The sequence below is a fragment of the Genypterus blacodes genome, unplaced genomic scaffold (genome assembly GCF_046128005.1).
Source record: "Genypterus blacodes isolate CSIRO-AG114 ecotype Tasmania unplaced genomic scaffold, CSIRO-AGI_Gbla_v1 ptg000007l_1, whole genome shotgun sequence".
Taxonomy (NCBI): Eukaryota; Metazoa; Chordata; class Actinopteri; order Ophidiiformes; family Ophidiidae; genus Genypterus; species Genypterus blacodes.
In genome coordinates, this window is record NW_027466821.1 from 5,643,108 (window position 1) to 5,664,472 (window position 21,365).

Consider the following 21,365-nt stretch of genomic DNA (forward strand, 5'->3'; position numbering starts at 1 on the left):
CTGAGCCGTGCCGGCGTACTGTAACCCTTCTTTACACACAGGCGTGACTGGGTTTTCCGCCCGCAGGTAAGCAGGTAGATTGTATTAAATAAGGACATATTCCCGGAGAAACACGCGCGCCTGTAATCATGTGATAGAATGTCTGTTTGGAATCGGAGCAGATGGAGGTTTTGGTTTGGATCTGATGAGCACAAAGAGAGAGAGAGAGCGTGTCACCTCCACCTCTTGCATGACTGTGAAATCGCCTCCTTCGCTCTCTCCTCCCCTTCTTCTTCCTCTTCGCCCCCCTCCTCAGCCTTCTAGGTCAGACCTCCTCCCCTCTCTCCTGCTTTCTTGTCATGATGTGGAATCCTGTGTTCACATCCCGCATCGCTCCCCCCCCACCTCCCTTCTCCTCCTCCTCCTCCCTCCTGTGAGATTGCCGTCGTGTCTTATGGCTTTTTATTCCTACGTGATGGTAGATGGGTTCATGTAGGAGTAGAAGCCACTAAACACGCGGCGAGTGCTCGACGCGCCGGCCAGTCTCCTGTGGATATGACAGCTGCCACGTACACATCAGCGTCCTGCCTATTAAGAGTAAAAATAGCTCGGGAACGCATGGTGACAAGTTCAAAGAGGCCTTCTCCTTCAGTTCATGCTTGAGTCTATGCACACATTACACGTGGCTAATCAGAGGCAAATGGAACAGAATATAACTCTGAACGGTGAAATCACTCTGAGCAAAGCATGAGCCGTGAACCTACCTCTCACACACGGCCTGGATTTCAAACCCACGAGGTCGCAGTGCCAAACCGGAGCATGAAACGTCTCAAAATAGGAGACGCGGGGTGTCACAATTGAAGTGAAGACGTGACGAGAACCATCCAGAACCAATCAGGACTCTGCCTGAAACTTTCAACTCCAACGTTCAAGTCTTGATAACTGGAACTTGTCCCTGTGCGAACCCCCTCAAAGTTCTCCGTCCGCTGTCAAATTCGCTCCGGGTGCTTTAAAGGACATTCATTTAGCTCAAAACGCTTAATAATGGTATTTATCGGCGGCAACTTTCTGCCTGCACCCGACCCCGGTGTCAAGCAATTAGGCGGAGATATTTAAATTACTCGGTTTCTGCCGGGAGCTCTGGGGTTTGGGTGTAAATGTCAAGCTGTAACTTCAGCTTGCGTTTGTCTGTCACGGGAGTGGAAACGATCTTCTCTCCCTCCTCCTCCCGCCAGAATCCGAAGAAAGCCTAAGTGGGTTGTTGATGGAAACCACAAACTGAATTATAAATCCCCCGGATATTACAATAATTTGACACATGCTCGCAGTTGTTACATTTCTTCTGCTCCATTACGAGGCCCCGATAATTACGCGGAATGAGATTGCCGTGAATGCGGTCGATCTGCTAAAGTTTAATGATTAATTCAACACTGACTTGTTCCGATCTAATATTCAGTGGGCAGGATGGAAGTTTCTTTTGCTTGCATAACGTTTCCACCGCAAATTTATATTTCAGGTTTCTTCTCCTGAGCCAGAGATGTGAGGAGGTCTCTGAGAGAATAGCAGAGTAGTTAGGAGAGATTAGTTGAGGCTGGGAGGGAGGATTCGATCTGGGATCAGCGGGGGGGCCATGGGAATCTAAAGGTGGGAATCAACCGCGATGGGAAAGCGAGTGCATTATTTAAAGTACACGGGCATGTGAAGAAGAGAGCGCGTTTGAATAGATTGCTGCCATCCTCCTACGTTGCCTCAGGCTGTGTGCGCTTTCTCTGCATTAATGATCTGAGTTGTCTACAAAATGTCAAACATTTTGCCGGCAATATCAGACAGACACGGCAAACGTATTGTTTTGAAATCATGCGTTTCCAAGACTCCACCCGGGCAGAGAAATTCAATCAATGTCACAGAATCCATCAGTTGGTACTTCAAACCGTTGAAACGCGGCTAAATTGGAGTCACTGGATTCGGTTTTTGGGGATCTGACAGGTAAAGCAATGTTGTGTTTGCATGGATGTACAATGTGTGTGCTGTATGTGTGTGTGTGTGTGTGTGTGTGTGTGTGTGTGTGTGTGTGTGTGTGTGTGTGTCTGTGTGTGTGTGTGTGTGTGTGTGTGTGTGTGTGTGAGTGCCTATAGCTCTCCCCCCTCGGGTGAGACTTTGATTTGCCTGTAATAAATAATGCTCTTTTGTGTTCCGTGCTTCATTTGTTCCCTGTCGCAACATCAATGCTGTTCAATAAATAATGAATCGTGCCTGTTCAACCTGCAGCGTATCGTGTTTCATTCCTCTGTCAGCTTCCTTTGTCAGATGCCTCACACACACACACGCACACACAACACACGCACACCACATTCCGCCGCTCGATAGCGGAGGTCTCTTTTCCTAAAGTCGTGCTGTTTGAGTCAAATCTCTCACAGGATTTGGTAAAATGTCCCAGCGCAACAGAAGGAGGAAGTGAGGCCGTCGACGCAGGAGGGAGGAATGAATAAGGAACAGGCGGGTTTATGTGCACGACGTGGAGCTGCATTAAAGAACTTCAGACTGGGAGGGAATGCAGCAGGGATACAGCAGTGACAAAACTGTAAATAACTGGAATTATTGCTAATTCCTAATAGGGCCTCAAAATACTCGGCGGGATCAAACTACACTTAACTTAGAGTAACTTTTGTGTTTGTTTTATGTCACAAACAATGATGGATGCAAAGTTTAAAGACAGAGCCATTGAGCAATAAGAGGGTCAACTGATAACTAGAAATGACACTGTATAGCGCCACCATCAGGGCAATCGAGATATATATCACACTTTTTCATGGTCGGGCTTTTTCTGAGGTCCAACCTTTTTCTACTTTGGCAGCAAATTGTGGTAAAACCACAAGGAATCTAAAAAAAATTTAAGATGAAAGTTTTAATCTGGCTTCAGACATTTTTGAAAAATTCTAAATGGTGGAAAATCTAGTTTGGCACAAATGAATGAAGACAGATCAAAGAAATCCAGGGAAATGTCAATTTTGATTTTGTGACTTACAGTTATAACTGTCCGAGTAACCAATAAATACTGTAAAAACAATACGTGAACTATGCAAAGTATTGAGAGTACACAAGCAGATACACAGCAGTGGTGCAGTTTTTAAACTCTACACAGGCAGAACAAAGGATTCTGTACATGGACTCGTTGCAGTTACACCATTTCTGTGATTGCTGCGTTCAACTACAAATCCTCCACACAGTGTGAGAGTCCGAGCATTGTTAATGTGAACGCAGCCGAGGACGAGCAGCAGGGGCACAGCGTGGTTCTTTTGCTTTTCTCTTCCCAGGGATTTTGGGGAAGCAAATCCCTCCTACACACACCAGCTGCCTGTTGTCCAGGGGGAAATCTCCCCGGCCATCTTTTTTTTTTCTTTTCTGATGAAACCAGAGGAAATCCACGTGCGGCCCAAAAGCAGACCGCACATCCCTCCCGACGCTCTCCCTCAGTAATTCTGACTGATAGACCTCCGCTTTCAGCGCCGCCACCTCTCCTCTTTCCAATTAGCGAAAGGCAAAGAGGGTGCCTTGTTTGTCGGCACGCAGTCGGTAATTGGATAATCCCCGAAATTTGGGCGGGTGCACAAAAGGGAATCGGTAATTAAACAGGAAAGTCTGTCAAATATTGACACAGACGAGTCCTGCAGAGTTTAGATTCGCAGGATGAGTCAACATTATCGCACCACGTTCTCCGCAGACAATTCCTGTAAACCAAAGACATCGGCTCAGAGGAACACCAAATATCGGATCCTCTTTAATGATAAGATCAACGCTCCTTTGCATAATCCCTTTGTTCATTACTCTGAAAACCTTTAAAAATCCACCTCATCTCCCGCCGCTTGTTTACGTCTCCCTGCATTACTTGTGAGTTGATCAATGACCTACTTACGCTGAAGTCGGCGCTAAAGGATGGACTTTGTCCTGCTTTGTTTGTCTCATTTCTTTGTAAAAAAGCAATTTGCCCTGGCACTCCAGCAACGAGTTAAAATGATTATTTATAAGTAAAACTGTGAGAGAAGTATTGAACATGACATTCATCAGGGACTTGTACAGGTTTGTTAGTATCTGCTGCAGTACCTTGTACCAGGTGATCAAGTGCCTGTTGCAGGACCAAGTACATGTTCATCGGTATCTATTACAGACATGGGATCAGTTTATCAGTACGTATTGTAGAACCTGGTCCAAGTTTATTGGTACAGTATTTCCACCAGCATCTCATACCACTTGATCAGTTCCTATACTCATCAAAACCTATTACAACTTTATGAGTATCTGCTACAGTATCTAGATCCAGGTGGTCAGTAGCTATTGCAGTACCAAGTACAACTTTATTCGTTCCTATTGCAGTACCTTTTAGAAGTTCATCAGTTGCTATAAACAGTACATTCTATGAGTTTATCAGTACCTATTGCAGTACCTAGAACCAGCCTAAGGTCAGTAGGTATCAGTGTGGCTGAGCATTCATATACAGTTGTTGTAGTATCGTGTGTTGTGATAACAACAGCCGTTAGAGAAGCATCACTCCTGTACTTTGCGGCCCGTGAATGAATCTCGCGTTGTCGAATATATAGCCGATATAGCATTTTGGAAAACTACCTGCGTATCAGTCTGACCTGTAGATGTCCCGGCGAGACAAAAGCATGCTGAGATGCACAGATTTTCCTCAACGTCTCACTAAAAGTCATCACAACAAGACATCCCCTCTCTGAGTCCACTTAATGAGAGTGTAGCGTCAGCATTCTGCCTGCGATTACAGCGCTTAAGACTCTTTAATGATATGTTAATGTCTTGGCTGTATTACCTCTCAGCTGCCCAAACAACATTAAATACCCTGCGGCTGATTAATCCAGCACCCACAAAAGCACCCAATTAGACAGAAAAGCTTGAATCTACTTCTGCTAACAACTTTGAGCAGAATGGACATGTACTTTAAGGAGTACTACAAGATACTTGATCTGAAATACAGTGAAAAGAAAGAACTGGAGCTCAAATGTTCATTTATTCTGGTTTGCAAGAAAAGCTGCCATGTTTTAGGAAGTTACCTTGCTCAAGGGCACTGTGTTACAATGCACAGCTGTTGATGAACACTGGGTGCTGCGGTGATCAATCCTGTGACCTTCAGTTCCATACGGCTCTGTCCACCCAGCAGGCCACGCCACAGCTTCACGCCACTGTGTCTGCGTTAAAGTCAAAGAGAACAGAGAGGAAACTTTAATGAAGTACGCAGCACATTTGTTCTATTTAAATTATAAAAACATCCTGGAGTTCTTGTAATCAAATTAGCCAGATGATGTTTAACAGAAGGGCTACAATGAAAGCAAACATTTTCCTCTTCAGTTAAAATCTTATTCCATATTGGACAAAAATGCCAAACATATTTCACCTCCAGTACTAACACTGCTGTCAAATATAATTAATCCAAGACACATTTACAACAACTCCCAGTACAGCTTCACTCTTGTCAGCGTGTGATTGCTGTTGACGTAGAATTCGCAGGGCAACCGTGATTATTAATGTGCAACATCTGAAGTCAAACTCAACAGGGAGGGTTTAATTCTCCACCGGTTCCTCTATGATGTAAACTGAATGGTGACAGAGCGACGTCAAGAGAAGCCATCCTGTCTATAAACACACACACACACACACACATAACACAGCCTGTGCAGTAGTACAACAAAGAGAGAAAGTGGTAGTGTTAGATTCAGTCAAGTACTCCAGCTGCTTGCTTTTTAATTGAGTGTAGACTTTTCAATCCAAGCACAAGCCACTTCATTTGTCTGATCGTCATGGCAGTTTAGAAGTTATTGACATGTCATTATTGTTGTTACAGCGCCACCATTTGGTCAACAGAAATAGTCATGGTCTAGCGTGAATGGGCGTGGCCTGTATGATTGGATGCAGATTCTTTGAGTTATGTTTCAAACGATATTAAGTCATGCAAGTTAAACCTCAAAGTGGTTACAGCGCCAGGCTGAATAGGGTAAATTTGCAATAGACGTTTACATAGATGAAGAAGGAAGGGGGGTGTAGAAAAGGTAACAGTGGCTGTAGAAGTGGTAGTTGTGGTAGTATTAGAAGTATTAGCAGTACTGCCAGTAAAATATGTGACAATTTAAATGTGCACATATTTAACTTCTACAGTTATGACTACCTTTGATGATAACAATCATCGTTTGTGGCCCAATAAAAGCCTCTTTCACAGTGGCAACAGCTCAGTGCTTTTAGCTGGATCTACTCTGTCCCTTATCACACCTCATCAGCAGGGGAGGGGGGAGAGGTTGGAGTGGTGCTGGGGGGGCGATCATCCGAGGCAAAGAGGAGTCAAAAAAAAGGAGGCAGCATCCTTATCAAAGGCCTGGGTGCTGAGCTTTGGATAAAAATAGAAACTGAGGGAGATTGGCATCGATTTGTGCAGGCGTTGACGGCCCGATTGACAGCAGCACCACAGCGTTGGGCTGTTGAGCCATCGAGGGAATCCGCCAGAATGCCTATGATGAGATGAGATGGGGAGATAACTTCTGACAAGCCCTCTACCCGTCACCCATCTCTAATCACCGTCTGCACACACACACACACACACACACACGCATACACACAAATACAGAGAGAAAGTAATTACCACAAGCATGCACACACGCACTCAGACACGCAAGCACACACACATACACACTGCCCCCTGAGCAAGTAATGGGACTTTGGCTGGCTGAGCATCCACCTGTCCGGTCTCTCCTGCCAAGCGAAAGCTCATGTGCTCACACACATACAAAATACCTCTGGACGCCCCTCCACAGCCACCACACACTGTCCTTAAGGATTATTTCAATAAATTACACTCCATCTGTAAATAGTGCCTGATATCCGCGAGATGTCCCAACCGCAGATGTCAGTGACCTTTGCTTTACTGCTGTGAATGAATTCCATCGAGTTATTACTGTTATTATGTTGCCTGTATCTTCTGCTATACTGCACCTCAGTGTTATCTATCTTAGCAAATACTCAGATGTGTGCAGCGTTAAAGCATCTGTATGCGTAATATGCCTCTAGTTCTAGTCTATAATCTATGCTTTTGGATGGCAGTGAATTCTTGATGGCAGATCTTAACATATAAACAGGCGCCTTTTTAATATGCAACCAACACAGTTTATCTGCACACATAAAAAGGATACAGTCCAGCAGTGGCGGGCTCCAACTGCTAGGAGTCAGATTTTAAGATTTGAGGGGGTTTAAACTAAGCAAATATGAAAGTATTGCACAGTGCACATGATCAAATTAATTTGCATGTCAGATAATGTTCCACTATGAGTTTTGCTGTAACATTTGAAAAATTCACTTAGAGCCAGAATATCAACATCACAACATTCACCAACGTGCAATGATAAAGATTAAGTGATTCTGGTCGGGGACTTTTGTCACATGTGTACTTCTCTGTGCGTGCAGCAAAAAAATTAATAAATTGAAAATAATTGTCATTAAAAGCGTAAAGTTTGACTCCTACTTATAATTAGGTGATTTGCAGCAGTATGCCACAAGGACTCTGTCAATCTGTCAGCGTGATTCTCCTCCTGTTGCTCATCGCTGAAACTGCCTCTGAGACAATTACTCTGGGCTCATCCTAATTAGAAACTCATTGGAATTTATAAATGCCTATCATAAATTATTGAGCTCTTGTTTCCTGTGAGGGATGTCATTTGGGAAGTTAAAGCTAGTGAATTACTTACAAGCTTCTGATAAATTAGCGGTGCGTTTGTCCTAAATGTGCAGAAAGGTGGACGTCTCTCTCTGCTGGTGGATAAAGGAAATTTCCTGTGATGATCTCAAGCATTTGAAGACCTGCTGGAAAGCTGCACAATCAATGGCACAATAAATATTGTTCAACTAAACGCAATCAAGGTCAGGAGGTCAAGCATGCAATGTTTCCATTATTTCAATCCTGTCTTCTTTGTGTTGTTATCTCAATACGGTTTCAACCACACTATGTGCTACAATGCAGTCTATTCTTTTGTTTATGCTTAGGGCAATTTAGGTTCTAGTTTTAAAATATTAATGTTAATCTTGATGGGATCGCCTCTTATCCCTTTTATATGGGGTTTTATTCTACAATCCTTTTATTGTTGAGTTTTTAATGATATTAATAAATACACTTTTATGTGTGTTGACTCTGCGTGTTCTGTTCTTAGCAATGATGATAGTTACCCTAAAGTACTTATATTAAGTGGGTACTTACTTAATCTTTATAACCTGTGGTATCATTACAGTGAATATTGGTGAAATTCAAAACATTTTGATGTTTTGATTTTTGATGGAGAGTGAATGTATGTTGAATTCCTAAAAAACTATTTGCATCATCCCAAAGAAGAAGCAGCTGTGACTGTTGGCAAGCCACAATGCAAAGAGGCAGAGATTGACTTAACTCCCAATGGAAGTCAGGTAACAATTAAGGTTACAATGTTACAATCCTGGGATTAGGAGTGATAGTAGGGCTGGGGTGAAGGGAGGTGAAATATCAGGGGGAAGATGTTACTGGAGGCTCTGTAAGGGAGTGTGTGTCTGTTTGTTGTTTGTTTGTGTGGAGTTGGAACGAGCGCCAATCCTACAGTCGCCTCCAACAACCGTCACTGTCAGCAAGAAGCTTCACCATGACAGAAATGATGAGCTTCCCTTCACCTTTGTCAGGCAGTAGTTCCCTGTCACGCTGGCTTTCACAGTAACCATTAACAAAGGTCAGGGTCAAGAAAATGAGAGACTTGGTATCTACTTTCCTCAGCCTGTGTTCACTCACAGCCATGCAGCTATACACAGCCTTCTCCAGAGGGTAGAGAGCTGGCAGCGTGAAAGTTTTCATTGAGGGTGATGAGGAAAGTGCCCCTCGGGCCCTCCGGGCGCTTTGCAGTAGTTTGGTAATAACCTCTCTGCTGTTGCAACTGTAGACATCTGGCACCGCCTGGTGGCTCAATGTGTTCAGAATCACAATCAGAACCAGCTTCATTAGCCAATCATGCATAAATATACAGGGAATTCAACTCTGGGGGTCCTGTTGCTCTCAGAATGTACTGGCTCAGAATAGACATATGATGACAAAGCTGAACAAAGTGAACATAAACATCCAACTACTATGTACAGAAATAAACATATATACCAAAATATATATATAAAAGGAAACAGCAATGAATTTGTAACAGGAATACAAGAGTGCAATATGCTGGAATAAATAAGTAATGATTAACAGCATACTTAATATACACAAAGTAGGAGGACATGACAGAAAATGCATTTATACAAAATACAGTATACACAGGAATAGGAGGTGCAGTGGGTGTTTAGAGTTTGGGTTTTATTGCACACGGATTGTTTGTGACACTGTGGCTGTTTAGATGTTCATCAGAGTGACAGGCTGTGGGAAGAAGGTGTTCTTGTGCATAGCTGTTTTGGTGCACAGTGTTCTGTATAGTTTTTACCAGAGGGGAGGAGTTGGAACAGGTTGTTTCAACTGTGTGATTGATCTACAGTGATGTTTCCTGCACATTTACTAACTCCTGACATGTACAAGTCCTGAGTGGAGGGCAGGTTGGCCCTAATGAGGTTTTTTCTGCAGTCCTTTCTGTCTGTTGTAGTCTGCATATCAAGAGTGCCCATACAAACGAATGTTGTTGTTCTTCTGGTCAACAGTGGCACAACATTATTGTTAAGCAGTTGCATTAGGGAGACAGTAAGAGAATGGAACCTGAGGGGAATATCAAGGACATCTGGAGATAAGATCATGGGCCAGGAAGCCCAGGAAGGTTAAGTACAATTTTTGAAAGACACGCGGTTATATGACAGAATCTAGTGAATCATATATGTTTATTGTCCGTAAATAGGTTATATTTCTACGTAGTTATAATGTCCACACATTATAGGCTAATGGAGTGTCTGCATACTCCAATACAGTAGGTGGCGGTGTGCACCTGCTAAGTCAAAGATTGCAACCCACCATAAAACAAAAACTAAAAGAAGAAGTACATTTAGCTGCCCAGAAGTGTTTGTACACCGTGTAGTAATTATATAATTTTGCTTTTATACATCACGCATTAAGCACGTGCAGTACACGCGAGTATACACGTTTTTCGAAACGTCAACTTGGAGACCTTTTATGGGGTTTGTTAACTAATAAGCAAAGCATCGTTTGTAAACAGATGTTGGACGGTAGCAACCAACGGCAGCAGGTGGAAGCTTGTAAGTTTACCTTCTCTAAGTTTTATTTCTTCAGATTATCTATGGATACATGCGGTCGTGTGTTTTTATAATATGCATGTCTGTTAATGCGTAATTGTAAACTAATTTGATATTTTTAGCAGAAAGAGCCGCTAAAGCTCCACTTCCGGTTGCCAGTTTTCAAAATGAGAGGAAATGTAAAGAAATGAAATTTGTCCGTGTGGAGGCATTACATATGTAATGAAAAATTCTTATATAATTCCACATCTTTGTTTTTAAGAAAAAAATTAACACTAGAAAGAAAAGAAATCTTATATTTATTCAGATTTATTCAAACATAGTCATAATTTCAATGAAGATAAACATATTGAACAATCACAATGAACGTTTAGGTTAGAAGTTTAGTTTTAAGTCACACTGGGAATGTCATGGAAATTCATTTATGAAATATGGAAGTGTCTAATCCGGTGAGGGATATAAGCGTATTATTTTGTTCCAGGATGACTGCAAGCTGCTAAAGCTGAATGCCTAAGCCCTAAGTCGGGTTTCCTTGACACCACATGGAACCTCCCAGTGGTTGTTAAAGGCCATACAATTCTCTGCTTCACATGGAGGTTGAACATGCCCAGGATTCCTCTCTGGACCTAGTAAAGGCTGCGAGACACAAAACTGTACTGTGTGCCCCGAGTGAATGGCTTGTGGCCCCAGCCTTCCTTCCTATAGCCTTTCCAAATTGTATAGGTTAAGGCTGTGACTCGAAAAGGCACAACTTCCTTCCATTTGCTGTTCCTTTTCAATAAACACCACAAAGGAGCTGAAGCATGCAGTATCTGAGGATTCAGAATTTACATCTGGGTCACAAAGCTTTCCCTAAATGATTTTGCAGGCTCGGTCAGAGGCTACACTTTCTGTTTCACCAAGGTTCCCTTTAGACACCTTTCAAACCTATCTAAGACCTCCATATGGAGAAACCTTCCCAATCCCATTAAAGGCCTGAAGTACCATACAGATGATTACCCAAGGGGAAAGCTTTGTGACCCAGCCAGGGTTCCTCCATTCCTCTTAGGTCCACAATCCAGCTCTCCCAGTATCTGGATCCCGCAAAACCACAGATCAGCCTGAGGAATAAACGTTTTAAATAGAATCTTAAATCTAAAAGCAATGCAGTCAAACAAAACGCAACGATCAGAAACATTCCGGGATACTTGTTTTGTTTTGTTTCTTTGCTTTTACACCACATTTTCTGCCACTAACTACATTCTCATTTAAATCACAAATAATCCTCAACGCACAGCTCGATTCCCATCTGTAGTTCAGTTTTTAGATGAGAAGCCAATGGCGCCATCTAGCGTCACAAAAACCGAATCGCCGGGCTGACCCGGTCTTCCTCAGCCAACCAGGAAAGAGGACTTCCCGTGATCTGGACTGAAGCGGATGAGACCAGAACCTTTGTTCTTCGTCCTCCCCCGGCGAGAGCAGAAACAAGACCTGCCCATGCTTACAGCTAATCTCTCCTCGCGTGTTGCGGGTTGGCGGATCTTTGTGGCGCTTTTGTTAGCCAGAAAAGATCAGAATCTATCGGGCTAAATCATTTTTTTCTACTCGGATCGGTGCGCGGGGGATTTTTGTGGTCGTTTCCCCTTTTTTGTTGTTGTTGCCTCAATGGAAATTAAACGCGGAAGTGAAAGTGGCAGCTGTGGAGGTGCGTGTATTTTGAGAACCCTAATGCAAAAAAAATCCAGATGAGATTCTTCTATTGTTCACTAGAACGTCCCCTCATTCGCTACGCGTTTACAAATGAGTTCACGGCGGCGTTAACACGGGAGATAACGGATCCCGGTTTGCGTGCTATCACAGAAAAGCCTCCAATTAGAGATTCATTGTTTGAGACGTGGATGTGTGTGTATAATTTAGTATCGATCCGGGGGAGGCTGTGGTTTTTATCCGGGGAGTGGCGAATTCAATAGGTTGCCTCATCCTCCAATAGAATCACGTGTACCTTACGTGAGAGTGATGGACGCTGGCAGTCACGTCATTATTTCACCCAGCCGCTTCTTCCTCACTATAAATCAATGCTGAAGCTTGATGTTGGTCTCCACAAAGCTTCAGCAGAGTGCAGGCACCCACTTGATATGATTGCACAGTACTTGGGGGTGGCAAATGAGATGTGGTGCATGCTGGGCAAACCGCCACTGCTTTGCTTTCGCTTTACTTTGGAGCCCTTTGGATCTTTTGCTTTTTGTTGACGTTCCAAAGTTCATGTTGGTTTGACCTCTCAGACTGATTGTGACCCCGTCTCCCTTCAACAGTACCTCAAAGACAGAAACCCATCATTGTAATTTGCAAAATAAGAGTCAAACTGCATTTATTCCCCTATGCCCATTGTAATGTAAAGTCAAATCTATCTGTCTTGTGCAGATTTCAGACTGTATGCATTAACAGTTGTTTTGCGATTGTTCTTTGCAGTGAAAGGCAAATAGATTTATCGTTGCTCATTAGTTAGTGTAGTTCATTCATGTTTTTGAGTTCAGCCTCTTCTGTAGTTTGGGTGTATTCGTGGAAATGTTAGACTCATGACTGTTGATCCGCATTGTTTTAATCTCATTTAATCTTGTTTCCTCTCTCCGCGTTTCCTCTGCAGGTAATGATCTTTCCGTCCCCTATCTCCGCCTCCTGGTCCCGCCCTTGCAACTCCTGTCCGCCGCGATTTGGCAAGTCGTGCAGCAAGGACTCGTGGATCACTATGGGATGGTGGAGGAGTTCGTTACCATGGTGACGGAGCTGGTGCCCGAGCTGATGAGCTACAGCCAGAGGGCGCAGCTCATCCTGGGACTCAGAGCCAGGGTCAGTGGCGTTCACTGCTTCAGTCGTATTAATGTTATTCCCGCATGTGTTACGTTTGAAATCAGTTTCACACCAAAATATGACACTCAAGACTAAATGAGCATTAAAAGCAGCCATTATAGTTCTCAGTCATGTCCGTGCACGGCAAACTCTGAATTTACCAATTGACTGTTGTGTTATCTTTGGTTCTTGTGACATCCCAGCTGGTTCTGGAGCTGTGTCAAGGCGAAAACCCGGTGGACCTGCAGGCGATTCAGCCACACCTTGACAGAATCAAGGCTCCTGTCAGCACCGCCAAGGATCACCATGTAAGCAAACAGGCAAAGCGACAATCGCAGAGTTTTTGCTTTTTTTAAATGTTCTACTGCTTTGATTTGTGCATTTCTTTCTACTTATGCGTGTGTCTTTGTATCAGGTGACCATCAATCAGGTGGAGGAATCTGAGGTGAACTTTGTAGAACTGGTCCACTCTTTACTGGAGCATCCATCTGAAAGAAAACACTTCTTCCAGGTGGGAGCCCACACTGTTGTTGTCTTTGCCCTCCGTCCTCCTACGTCATCTGAAAGCACACTTACACTGATAAGTTATAATGTGTTAAATTCCAGAAAAAGAACTTAGTGTGAATCTGCTGTTTTATGTGAGGAAATTCTCTCTGTAACAAATGTCAAAAACAAATGTCACTCCCTAGACCTGGTGTGCATACTTCTCCTTCAGTGGTCGTTAAACTGTCTTTATTCCAAAACAAAAACGAAGATTCAAGGCCGAAACCCCTGTGCAGAAGGTCTCATCATAAATTGATCAGACATGTTTATCAGTAGCGGCTTCCTCCTCAGACAAAAGGGCGCCAAGCCTTGGAGCCCATCACAGAGTGGAACTCTTTGTTATACATCGAAACTGTTAAATTCAGCTTTTGTATGTTGCTGCAGTTGACATCCATCATTGTATTCCTTCATAACAATTCAAGCTGCTTATGCTTAATCTTAAATCTTGTGTGTTTTCGTTTTGCAGGACATTTTTCCGTTACATTTTGGATCAAAGTACAACACTTCGCTGGAGATGCTGATGTGGGAGTTTATATCCAGGCTGGAGGAGCTGCTGCCTGCTCCAGACTTCACACAGGTGTTTATCAGAAAGCCTTATGGACTATACATGCATGGAATGGTCATGTTTTTCTTTGCATTTCTTTGGGGATGGTACTAGACTGATTTGCATTGGAATTTGCTGTGCACATTTATGCGCACAAGAGAAAAGGTAAAATGCTTATTTTGGAAACCCAGTGATCTTTGTGTCACCATCAGGTCAACATTTTCTTTTTACCAGATGATATCTTGTTAACCCATGCACAGCTGCATAGCCATCTTCCTAATACAATATTGATGCAAACTGAAAATAGAGACTGAGAAGGAGCCCAAAGCATGTCAGTGAGCTCGACTCAGGCACAGTGAAAGCGAGAGGCCCAGAGTGTGGACAGGAGGCCTCAGGGGTTCACCATATGTGTCAGAGGGCGCTGACACTCGCTGTAAAATGAGAGCTGACGAGAGAACGCCAGCTCTCGCCGACTAGACTAGATGGTGGATTGAGATTGTTGACATCAAGCAAATGATTCGCGGTGAGAAAGTGGGGAAAGCTGTCTAAAAATAGCCTAAACTCAGCTGGGTTAAAGGAAGAACCTGAGATGGGATGAATGTGGGAATGACAGGCTGAGAAGAAGCTCTGGGCGTTTTCCTCGGCTAGTAACGTGAGGCCCTGTATAGAGTTTGAAGGCAGGATTGGTTTACTGATGGTTCTGACAGCTTTATCTGGAGCCAGTGGCGTATCCTTGTGTCTGTGGGGCTGCTGGGTAAAGCTGTGGCAGTGTGTTTACAGACTTTGGCACAGAGGCCTAATCCAGGCGTGTGTGTGTGTGTGTTTTCTCTGGGACCACTGACCCTTACCATGCATTTGCCGGGATTCTATTAAAGGTTGTTACTTCATCTGTTTTTGCCCAGATGGCTTCTTGGCTCAAACACGCTCCGTCCTTCCTGGACGACTGTTTGCATTCCTTGGTCCCAGCGGAGGACATGAAGGCTGTGCTCGAGAACCACAGAGAAGTCGGCCATTTTGAAGAGAAAGGTAACAAAGATCTCCGTCCAGACCCCAAAGCTCCTGCTGTATGTTCTGTTTCATTCTTTCCCTCTGAATGGATTCCTGTCTAATGAACCATCTGCTCTCTCTGTTTCAGACCCGAGTTTATTACCGATGGACGACTGCATCCTCTCCTCCCTGTTCCTGCCCCCCGTGACCAAATCCATCATTAGCACTGCCGCCTGCTCGTCTGCCCCGGACGCCTCAACCCTCCGGGAGAGTGACGGACGGCCGGAAGCCTCAGTCGACAAAAACAGCCAGGAGAGGGAGAGTAGGCGGATTTCTGAGCCAATCAGACATAGACTGAGGGAGACAAGGGACTCGGGCGGTTGGCAGCTAAAGGTTAGAGGCGGGAGCGGTAGCATTTCTCAGGAGAAGAAAGCGCAAAACTCAGTTAACACACGTCCATGCGACGAAACCATAGACCTCACTACATCTAAAGAGACGGAAGTCACGGATTCAGCAGCCAATGAGAACAGCCAGAGCTTGAGAGGCGGGCGGGTCCTCAGGAAGAGGAAGCTGAGCGGAGGTTTAGACATTCCCCCAAAGCAGCCTATGGAGGCGGCAGCTTTACTGTAAGATTACTACAAACCTTCACTTGTTCCATACAGACGTTGGTATGGATCGGGTTGGGCTTCCTATCGGTTCTGTGTCTTGGTCATTGTGTCAGAAAAACACTGTTGACTGAGGAATCAGTGTTTTCAAAATATGTCCTTGTGATTCATCTTCATCACTGTTCCGCTCGTGTTTGCGTGTTTGTTGCTGTCAGTTTGTCATTTTGTGATTTAAATCATCTGAAAGTTGCTCATGTGTCTTTATGTTCGTTGCTCCTTCTCTTCATGTTTTGCTCGTGTGGTCATCGTGGTTTAGTTGAGCTCAAATTGCGTCAGACTCTTACCACAGTGCATGAGCCACAAACCCAGCAACCCCCAGGGTGCAGGAACGTGAGCGAAACCAAACCCTGTGCCTGCTGATTAATGCGACAGACGTGATGGGATCAGTTTAAGGTCAAATCTAACAGTAATGTGTGTTTCTCCTGCACAGGGAATCCTCAGTGGATGATGGGAATTCAGGTGAATCTCCTCTTATCTCGATATGGGGAGAATATACAGGTACTTGTTTAACAATTCATGTTTTTGTCATCAAATACTCACAGCTAAGGGCCAAACTGGAACAAGCCTCCAACCTTTTCCCATCTCACGTCAGACTCTCAGGAAGGATGCTACCAAGTCATACCAGACAACAAAGCTCCCTGGTCAGACGAAGAGACCCTCCACTTGCTCGACATATGGGGGAAGGACTCTGTGCAGCGAGCGCTGAAGGGCTGCCTGAAGAACCGACACATCTTCACCCTCATCGCGCAGAAGATGGTGGAGCGCGGCTACATGAGAAGCGTGGAACAATGCCAGACCCGGATTAAACGGCTAAAGAAAAGCTTCCGACAGAAGAACAAGTGGGTACTGGATGACCAGATTTAACTTTTCTGTCTTTTCTTTCATTTGTTTCATTGCAAACAGTGGAGAAAACGTTATTTTAAAAGACTGAAAAGAGAAAAACAAGCAATGTTTAATTAAACTTGCTTGTTGCTACTGCCCTGATTGAACACTAGAGGGAACTCCAGGCAGGAGTATAAGTTCCATACCCAGCTAGAGCGGGTGCTCGGAACCTCAGCGTCCTCTGCTGTCCCTGAGGTCACCTATGACATAGAGGAGGTCATTGAAGACGAGGTGTCCCAAGAAGGAGACGATGATGACTTGCAGTTTGTTCGTCCAATGGGCCAAGAAGAAACCGGTATTCAGCTGCACACTTGTATATTCTGAAGTACAAGGATCATAGAGCAGCATTTCAATGATAAAAGTGTGAGATTAATTGTGTCACTGACTGTAGCAAAGCATAATAAATAAAAACAACTTCACTGTTTTCCTGTTTAAGTAACTAGAAGTGCCCCGTGGACGGACGTGGAGACGTTGACCCTCATCAATTTGTGGGGCGAAGACAAGATCCAAAGAGAGCTGAGGGGGATCCACAGGACCGGACACCTGTTCTCCATCATATCTAACAAACTGGCTGCCCTGGGCTTCTCCCGCACGGCCGAGCAGTGCCAGACCAGGCTGAAGCGGCTGAAGACCAGCTTCAGGCAGTGCTACGAAAACAAGTATGTGTGTTTACACTGAACTAAAGGAGATGTATCATACGACTGACGGGCCTAACTCATTTTTTTTACTCCTCTTCAAATTCCCAAACTGTAGCATGAAGGGACAGGAGCAGGTCGAGTGTAAGTTCTACCACGAGCTGGCGAAGATCTTAGTGAAAGATCTCCCGTCACCTCCGTACGTGGACGCCATCCCGGGAGAATCCACAGAGGAAGACTTTCCCGCTTATTGTCACCAGGACATCGGTAAACTCAAACCCAACATCTACCTAATCTGTGTGTCTGGACAGTTAGTTTGATGCTGTTCTGTGTAACGAGGTGTATCTAACCTTCCTCTGTCTTCAGATGCTGTTCTGGGCGTGCAGGAAGACAGGAAGAAAGTCCCCTGGTCAGACAAAGAGACAATAATCCTTCTTGAGATCTGGGGAGACCACCAGGTAGGCGACAAACATCCCCTTGTTTGACTTCAGTATACACGCAGTTGAAATCTGACACTCATGAAATTGTTGTCTGTATTGACTTGAATAGGTCCAGCGGAATTTGAGTCGCCGTCCCCACAACGGTCACATATTCTCCGACATCGCGGAGAAGCTCAGCGCCAACGGCTACCCGCGCAGCGCCGAGCAGTGCCACAGCAGGATCAAGCGGCTGAAAGCAAACTACCGCCAGTGTCAGGATAACATGAGGTACGTTCACGCATATCTATGTACAATTTTGTAGAACATCGGCAACACACCACTTACCACTTCCCATCTGCAGCTCATCCGGAAACGACACCATCGATTTCAAATTCTACGATCTACTGGAACAAATCCTGGATAAACAGCCGTCAACATCTTCCACCATGATAACAGACTCCATTGAAATATCAGAGGATTCCAATAGTGAATCGGTGACGGAAACAGGTAAACAATCCCAAGGTCTTGTACAGTGTTTCTACTTTCATACCAAAGCCGGTGCTGATGGTAAAGTGTCTCTGCTGTACGAAGGTGAAATCGGTGCGTCGACAGAAAAGCCGACAGCCAGCTCGTGGTCTGATGAGGAGACCCTGGCGCTTATCGAAATCTGGGGAGAAGAAGAAGTTCAGAGGGCGTTGAGAGGCTTCATCCACAATGGGCATGTGTATGAGGACATCTCGGAGAGGATGCACAACCTCGGCTTCTCCAAAACCTCTGAGCAGTGCCGCTGGAAGGTCAAGTCGCTGAGGAACAACTTTCGCCAGTCCTACGAGAGGAAGAAGTGCGCTGGAGCTCGAACGCAGATATGATCCAGTACGAGTTTATAAAGAGTAAACGGATCGTCGCATAACAATTTGTTTCTGTTTTAAGGTGCGGAGGAAGAGTAGAATATAAGTTCTACAACCAGCTGGAAGGAATACTGGGACAGGAAGCGGTTTCTATAGACGAGTACGATGAGAGAGACGAACAAGTGGACCAGGATGCAGGTACGATGAAACTAGTTTATTTTTCTAACTCCAAAAGGGAAGCTTCTGGTTGCTTTACACAGATTTCCACTCCCAAAATAGTCACCAATGGGATACGATTGACAGCATGGACTGAGGAGGAGACGGTCGCTCTCATTGAGGTGTGGGCGACAAACGACGTGCAGCACAGCTTGAGGACCTGCACGCGCAACGGGCACATATTCACAGACATATCAGAGCGGATGGCCGCCATGGGATTCCACAGGTCGGGCGAGCAGTGTCATTCCAGGATCAAGAAGTTGAAGAAGACGTACAGACGCTTCTGCAACAGCCGGAGGTAAACGGAATCGATTTGAGCGATCCGACTCTACCATAACACTGTGCTCTCCACAGGGGAGGGCTTGTTTAAAAAAGTTTGGCTTTGTCTTTTAGGAATGGAGGGCGTCCAGCTGTGTTCCGGTACTTCCCTCTCCTGGCCCCCGTGCTTGGAGAGGATTTCCTGTTTGTCGATGTAGAAGCTGCGAATTGTGACCTCACTTCACAACCCCTAACGGACAAAGAGGCTGATATGTGTACGTTCAACGGTCATCAAATGCACCTGATTTAAGTAGAGTACACATGTTAATGCTGTGAAATAAGGATGTTGCTCCCCTCCGCCTTTTTAGACGACCAGGCCTCCACCAGCCACCTGCTGGCTGACCCGAGCAGGAAGATGCCGTGGTCGGACCAGGAGACTCGGGTCCTGCTGGAGATTTGGGGCGAGGACAGCGTCCAGCACACCCTGCGTGGCTGCCTGAAGAACCGCCACGTGTTTCATTACGTCTCTGAGAAGATGGGCGCCCAGGGGTTCATGAGGACGTCAGAGCAGTGCTATACTCGCATCAAGCGCCTCAAAGCCGGCTTCCTCCACGAGAAGTAACAACACCGCTGTGGTTCTTTGCATTAAAATACTTGAAATTAACTAACTAACTGAGGTTTTTATCCACCTTCAGAGAGGAATATAAGTTCTTCAGGGAGATGGAGGAGATCTTCAGAAAGGAGCTCAAAGCGGACGGATCTGCGGTGGCAGCAGCAGAGGAGCGGACCAGACCCAGACGTGTGTCGGGTCAGAACAAAGGTGAAACCAGCGCCTGTGAGGTTGTTTGTTATTTGAAAGCTAATTCTCTCCGCACACTGTAACAACTTTCACCTGCCCCCCCGTCAGTTACCCCGAGTAACCAGTGGGCCGCCGACAGTCCCAAGCTGCCGTGGAGCGATGGGGAGACGGAGGTCCTCCTGGACATCTGGGGGAGCGAGGACGTCCAGGAGAGCTTGAAGGGCTCTGCCAAGAACAAGCACATCTTTGCCCAGATCTCGCAGGCGCTTTCCAGCCAGGGGTACCAGCGGACCCCGGAGCAGTGCCAGAACAGGATCAAGAGGCTGAAGGCCAATTTCAGACACTTTGTGGAGGGCAAACGGTAAGTGTCACGCCACAATCGACCAACAGAGACCTGAATATGTTCAGTAGTGTCTTAACACCTTTTTGCCGTGTACTTGCTTGTTCCCAGAGGAGAGAAGCAAGAGTGCAAGTTCTTCGAGCAACTGATGCACATATTCGGCGACAAGTACTTGAACTCCGACCCTCTGCCCGAGGAGGCTGCTGACGTCGAAGGTGAGAATTGCAGCCATGCAGTTGTACAGTATGTTGCAATGTGATTTCCTGATTTCCCACGGCGGACCAGGACTTTTTCTTACTTATGTTATGTCTCAATTAAGTACGTAGAGTGAGTTAGTTGTTTGATTTTCTCTCTTTCGTTGATGCAGAGTCCTGAAGCTATTCGTGAGCGCGATCTAAATCCGGAACAAAGAACGAGAGTGAACGGACCGGACGAGACATAGCGGAGACATTCCTGCAGAAACCCGAATATGAAGTACTTCTTTTTATTCTGAGTAGATTTTGCTTCCGTAAATCCTTTTCCCGTCCTTGCATACGGAGAGACTCCAGGCTGCGCCCGCGTGTGCATGTATCCAGGCAGATCCTTCAAACTAAAACCAGGACACTCAGGGGTCGAACGATAACACATTTTTTTAAAGCCATTATTATTTTGTATATAAAAAGAGTGATTTGCCTCCAGCGTTTCAGTCTTATTTGAGCTATGGCTTTTGTCGCAGCACTGTGGTACTCAACTTTGTCATCTTTATCAATGGTTTTGTGTTACCAGCCATTTCAAAGTTTCATTTGTAGAAAATATGTTCTTCTGCAGTCTGCACATCAATATGTGTCTGGGATTATATTTATTTGAATTTTTATGTATATTTTTGCCACAATATTGTTTTGATTTTTTTACGATGTGATTGACGTTTAATTTAAAGCTCCTCGTTTTCCCTCAAGTTTGACGGTTTTGTCATAAAAGAAACTTGAAATTATTCAGAAGTTTGTCATCAATTTGTTCGTTCTCAGTGGTTTATGAGGACGTTACCTGGACAGAACTGTGGACGAAGATACATTCAGACAGTAAAATGTAAGCACAACAATCACATTACAACCAAGTCAGTAAATCAAATCAACAAGTCAGTAAATCAAGTCAACAAGTCAGTAAATCAAATTGGTACACACACTTTACAATAGATTCACATATATAACAAGC

At 44.8% G+C, this 21,365-nt stretch overlaps 1 protein-coding gene across 2 annotated transcripts; it reads left to right on the top strand.

Annotated features, from left to right (window-relative positions):
* The first annotated feature begins 9,992 nt into the window (after nt 1–9,992).
* On the top strand, nt 9,993–21,144 carry LOC143002949 (uncharacterized). Of its 2 annotated transcripts, none has more exons than XM_076153379.1 (24): nt 9,993–10,215; nt 12,836–13,038; nt 13,242–13,346; nt 13,454–13,549; nt 14,048–14,158; nt 15,028–15,151; nt 15,261–15,738; nt 16,208–16,275; nt 16,370–16,616; nt 16,773–16,954; nt 17,096–17,318; nt 17,413–17,561; nt 17,661–17,752; nt 17,844–18,001; nt 18,075–18,220; nt 18,305–18,554; nt 18,644–18,759; nt 18,841–19,075; nt 19,171–19,310; nt 19,404–19,653; nt 19,731–19,855; nt 19,943–20,195; nt 20,286–20,389; nt 20,542–21,144. In XM_076153379.1, the coding sequence occupies exons 1-24, from the start codon at nt 10,176–10,178 to the stop codon at nt 20,547–20,549; spliced, it is 3,903 nt and encodes a 1,300-aa protein (XP_076009494.1). In that variant the 5' UTR covers nt 9,993–10,175; the 3' UTR covers nt 20,550–21,144. The 2 variants fall into 2 exon arrangements, with proteins under 2 accessions (XP_076009494.1, XP_076009484.1); XM_076153369.1 differs by lacking the exon at nt 9,993–10,215 and adding an exon at nt 11,564–11,896.
* The last annotated feature ends 221 nt before the right edge of the window (nt 21,145–21,365 follow it).